General features: G+C 30.6%; 1 protein-coding gene across 3 annotated transcripts in view; it reads left to right on the top strand.

The window, feature by feature from the left end:
• The first annotated feature begins 2,759 nt into the window (after nt 1-2,759).
• The window catches only part of magu (SPARC related modular calcium binding-like protein magu), a 69,745-nt gene continuing 66,504 nt past the window's right edge, over nt 2,760-6,000 (top strand). For 2 of the 3 annotated variants that reach the window (XM_076408667.1, XM_076408665.1), the window contains exon 1: nt 2,761-3,132. In XM_076408667.1, coding sequence (XP_076264782.1) covers nt 3,061-3,132 — 72 coding nt within the window. In that variant the 5' untranslated portion in view covers nt 2,761-3,060. Of the gene's footprint in view, nt 3,133-6,000 lie in introns of all 3 variants that reach the window. The other variant, XM_076408666.1, reaches the window with a different exon arrangement.

Genomic DNA, 6,000 nt, shown 5'->3' with positions numbered 1-6,000 from the left:
AAATTCTAGACAGATCCGAGACAGAACTGCCATGTACTGTTAAAGATACATAAAAATAAAACAGACGCGGTAAATCTTTCCCTAAAGAATAAGAAGAAGAAAAAAAGGAAATAATAAAGCGGGAGAAAAAACCGTATATCCAACAAAACGAATTTAAATATGTTATTAATGCCCACAGCGGTGACGGTACTACGTTCAATCTGACCTCGCTCAATATTTACGAGCCATGAACACTGACGAAGAACGCTTCGCCTGTACCCAAAGAACGGTAACGTGCGCTCTCGCCTACAGAAGAGGAAAAAACAAGCATGCAGTAAGTAGAATGTAATTTCGGTTTACTACTTGCTCATTTTCATTATAACATCATGTTAGACAAAAAGCAAAACACATTAGAACCAAAATAAAACAACTATACTGGTTAGTCGGAAGATACTCTCAACTTGATCTAAATTGAAAGAGGTTGATCTATAATACAATTATAAAGCCAATTTGGACCTATGGTGTGCAAATATGGAGTTGCAATTAAAAATTCAAATCAACTAGTCATACAACGCTGTCAAAACAAGGTTCTTCGATTGATTAACAATGCCTATCGCTACGTAACGCAACGAAGAACTGCACAATGACCTGGAAATCAAATGGACTTGCGAACTTATCCAAGATTTCGCCTTGAAACACGAAAGAAGATTACTAAATCATACTAACGTGGAAGCAATACAACTGTTGAACAGCGCGCAGGATGTCAGGAAATTGAAACGAACCAAACCATACGAACTTATATAAAGTGTATACCTTTAGTGTAAACTATAGCTATAAGTTATTATAATTTTATAATTGATTGATATTGAATTGATAATTAATTAATCCAAGTACAAATGAAAAGTAGTCATAAATTAATTTATAATTATTGTACTAAGCGTATCTAATAAAAATGTTATAGAAAAAGTGTTAGGAATTAAAGGTTAGCAAAGATAATAATATGGAATTATTATTATCGTTGGAAACTATCGATTGAAAATGTGCAATGTATTAAATTACACATTTTGATGACGTAGGCTCATAGCAATTTTGGATAGACTATATATCAAGTAAAATATATTTACATCAAGTCCATGCAGCATATTTACATAAAGACATCGTATGAAACATTTTTACAGAAAGTTCATAAACCGCATTTGTATATGTCATTCACCTATCTTAAAGCAAAATTTTCATCTTGCAGAGCATCGTACTTTTCACGTGAAAAAAGCCAGTCAAACGATAACTTATTTCCCTTTACTCATTTATAAAAATATATTCCTTTTTCCTTGTTTTTTTCCACTACCCTCAGAGCAGTAGTCATTAAATCGTTAGGGTGTCATTGATGGTTAACGTTATATGTTTTGTTTATTCAATTTAGGTCAACTCTTATTAGTAAATATGATCTTTTCAACGTATCGTCCTACACTATTCTTGCATCCTACAAAATCCTAGCTAATTTTCTCTATAATTCTAACTCAATTTTCTTCAGCATTTCCTCAACAACTACGAGCAATACTTCATCTATATAATGAGAATTAAATCATTACTAAAATACATTACAATTAAAGTAAATATTTAATTTTTATCAGTTACTGCAATTTTTGATATTATTTTGATGGGCAAACCCCATTAATGAATTGACTACTGAACTGACTATCTAGGTTTTGGTTGACGTATTGTACATTTACTAGCTTAAAACGAATGGATGGCTAATTACACCTAATTACAACAAAATGTGTATAAAAGTTATAATTAACTTTAATATTACTTCTAGTAAATTGACTTTATTTATCAACATAATTTCCACCAAGAGCCCCACAATCATTCCAGCGTCCCTCAAACATTTCAATACCACTTTTATAGAGCCTCAAATATTTATATATTGGCCTGTCACCATTTGTTGTTGCAAGTGGTGGATCCATGTTTCATCCATTGTGACATATCAACGCAAAAATTCCCTTTTGTTACGTTTAAACGTGGCCAAACACTGCTCAGAATCATCAACACGTTCTTGTTTTTGGTCAACAGTGAGCTCGCGCGGCACCCACTTTGAACAGAGCTTTTTCATAGTCAAATGCTCATGTAATATAAAATGAACACGTTCTTTTGATATCTTTACGATGTTAGCTAACTCACGCAGCTTCATTTTTCGATTATTCAAAACGATTTTGTGGATTTTTTATGTTTTCTGGTCTTACCACCCCTTTTGGCGTCCACTACGTTCTGCATCACCGGTGTCTCTACGACCACGTTTAAAGTCAGCAAACCAAAGTTTTATTGTTGTTTTTTGTTATTGTTGCAACACTTTTCAAGCCATTGCTTCACTTGAACGGTATTTTTCTCCCATCAAGAAGCAATGTAAAATTAAAACACGAAATTGTTTTTGATCCCTTGTTTTGAAAATAACAAAAGTAGTGTTAGCACAATAACTCACAAACTTATGAGTAGAGTATCATGACAATTTAACAGCTTTCTTTTGAAAGTCAGTACAAACTGAAAAAGCGGTGAGTGCAATAAATCTAGCGCCATCTATGTGTAAAACCGGTACTTTTCAGCCCATGTGTTCAATAACAAAATCTAAATAGTCTGGATTATTTGTTGTTTTCGCTCGATCAACGGTAAATTTTAAAATGACAGGTTATAAATACTGTAGGTAGAAAAAGAGAGAGCAACATAGACTATTGTGCGCATGCGCAAATCCGAAAATTCCCTTCTGCATATCGCATTCTAAAAAAACGCAAGGACCCGATCTCGCTGGTGCGGACGGTACTGGCCCGACGGACTAGCCGCTCGACGCTGCAAACGTTGGCTTCCATGCTCCAAAACGGCTCCGGTGCCTCTTACCGAACGGTGTGTCTGTGCTGATGGTCGCCTACTTTCCGATTGTTATGCGTATGTAAACCGAGCGAGGTTCGTGAAGAAGATTCCACGGTAGATGCTCCGTGAACTGTCTGAATTACTCTTGTTTGTTTTAATTATGATCTAAGGTGTCCGAAACGTGGGTGTTGTGTATCTTTTGAGTTCTTGTTGATCACCACGATGAGCTCCGCTATCAGTGTTTTAGTAGGATCCGTTGTCTTGAGTTTAGTTTTAGCTGTTTCAGGAGAAGAAGTAAGTTTTTCCGTGCGAAAGAATAAATATCAATATGTAACGAAAATTGTGCATTACTTTTGTTTACGCTATGTGTTTTAATAATATATTTTATTATTTTAAACATATAACTAGTGTGATAGAATTATTGTAGTTTTAATTAAATAAAGTACTAGAACCAATAGTTACAAAACGTTAAATGAAATTGAGAATCATTTTGAATGTTTCATACGAAATATCTTCAACATATTCTTCTTCAAATCATAAAAATATATTAAAATCTTCTTGTTATCTTGTTACTCTATCGCATTAACTTTGAGAATATCTTATTTCTAGATACAGTTTCACTTATTTTTTGTATTTGAATTAAAATCTGTCTTTTAAAATTGATTTTAAAACAAATATAAGATATCAAGTAATTTTTTAAAGATCTACTCATTATATAAACAATTGAATAGCATAAATAAGATAATTGCTCTTGGAAAGAATGTTCGGTTCGGTAATCATTTATTCACTTTTACTTAGGACAGACCTTAGAAAATTATGTAAATACCAATCAAGATTCTTCACAAAATTTTCGAAAGTATTTATACATAATTTTCAATTATTTACTGTAAAAATCATCAAAATTATATCTATCCTGGAGATATATGTCATAAAACATAAATTTATGTAAATTGTATATTGAAAATATGTAAACTGTATTTTGTTTTATTTTAAATTTTTTAAAATATATTAATAATAAAAATAATATGCAGATCTATTTAATTAATAAAAACGTAAAGAAAATACTGATCTCAGTTTCCGTTATTGTAAATCAATTTTTAGCGATGTAAATATTAGTTATTTTTAAATATTGATAATATATAAAAATACAACTGTAAAATATATAAATATACACATGTTAACTTAATCCACAAATAATTTTATGAAAACATTTATCCAAAAAATATAATAATCATTAAAATAATACTTTAATCCTAAAAAATAGAACTTCACCTACTGAAATTAATCGAGCTAATAATTAAAATGAATATTTTACTCCTTAATGAACCTATTTTCAAAAAATAGAAATTGTTTTAAGGCTGTACCTGAAGAACGAGCCATAAAGTGGCAGGAAATTTCTCTTGCTGTTGTTAAAACCATATTTATTCCAACGTTAAGAATGTTTTAGTCTTGACCATGAACCACGTGTTGAACGTTGTAGTAGAGTGAAATTATGTTCAAAACGTATATTACCTTGTACTATAGTTTCAGCTCTACACATAAATAAACATAAAATATAAGCCAAGAAGAATGCTACAAAAATGTTTTCTATACTTGGAATGGTATAAGAAGAAAGATTTGTTAATATGTATTTTATTATTTATTCTATAGAAATTAATGAATTTTGTTTACTGCAAATATAAGTACGTGAAAGATTCTAGAAAATCCTAACTAACTGTCTAAAATCGAAAGTGTAATCCACAATAAGTTCAAAGTTTTATTTTCGTTTATTTCATTTCCGTTTTTATTGATCAAATTGATTATATTAAAACTTTTAACGAACCTAAACTAATCGACGTCTATTAAGTGATTAATAATAAGCATTCATTAGCAATGCGATATATATACTCGAGTAATTTTTAGCGATTAATTTATGGTAATATATTAACAGCTTTTTGATGTACGATCGGTTTATACCCGTCACCATAATAAATGCCGGTTATCCAGCGTATTTATATAACTCAATTATTTAATCGCATATTTCTAAGCTATCTGAAATACATAAAATCGATACGAAAAATCTGTAACCATTTCACTATTATTAAACCGGTAATAAATCAATACTGTCAATATATAACCTTATAATTTATATCGATGTGATTCCCTTTACACCGATTTTTTTATTGTGACAATGGAAAATACTAAGATAATATTAGAATACTTTACATACCCTATGTCTTGTTACCTACATCACTAAATTTTGTAGTAATTGCATAAACGACCCACAAACTTTATACACTGTCAGTAAACAAACATATTTTTTGCCTACTTATTGTGATACGTCAACAGAGGGCCAAGGGTGTATTGACGTTTGTTATGTCAGTTGTTATGATGGTTAAGTTATACGTCTTTAAAAGTTTTGAACTTAGCAGAATTATTTATATAATGTAAGTAAAGAATATTTTATAAAAAATAAGTTATTTTAGTTTATATACGGAAAATATTAAAATATATTTCGGTGTGATTTCGGAATTTGTAAGATATGTACGTGTAATTTTTGAGACTCTTATTACAAACGTGCTATAATGACTGAATTAATTAAATAGGTTTTAATTTCTATGGCATGCAGAAGTAAATACTCGTATTATCAACGTATTTCAAGCTGCCGATAAATGCATAATATGTTTAAACGATGTTGACCTCCCTTTTCAAAACAATTTCAATCTGAATTGCATAATTGCATAGCGGAATGCACTAGCTTTGAAAAAGAGGCCATTTCGAGTAAGCAACTGTGATTGATGGAGAATCTCACTGTGGTGATGGCTCGCTAATCGTTGGGTGATTATGTGTGTGTGCTAAATCATTACTGAGTATTGTATTGTTTCGACACAGATTCATAATATCGTAGTTTGCCGAGAAACATTAATTTTAGACGGTATGTGTTGGGAATGATTGTCATATGAAGGGACATATGTCAAATTATTTTTTGTTTTTGATGTAATTTGTTTTCTATTAGTATTTATTGATTTATTGTATTGATTTAGATATAAATTGCTTTGCAATGTTTCAAATATTAAACTATTGGATTGTGAAATTGCGGCAGCTACTGTTTATATTTATAGTTCGACTAATTACTGGTTTTGTGACTTTTCCAACTAATAGTAGACACGCAAATGTACGTTT

The sequence above is a fragment of the Rhynchophorus ferrugineus genome, unplaced genomic scaffold (genome assembly GCF_030347505.1).
Source record: "Rhynchophorus ferrugineus isolate W39M unplaced genomic scaffold, kcgeb_rfMv2 rfM6, whole genome shotgun sequence".
NCBI classification, from domain to species: Eukaryota; Metazoa; Arthropoda; class Insecta; order Coleoptera; family Curculionidae; genus Rhynchophorus; species Rhynchophorus ferrugineus.
This window is presented reverse-complemented; position numbering and strand designations above follow the sequence as displayed.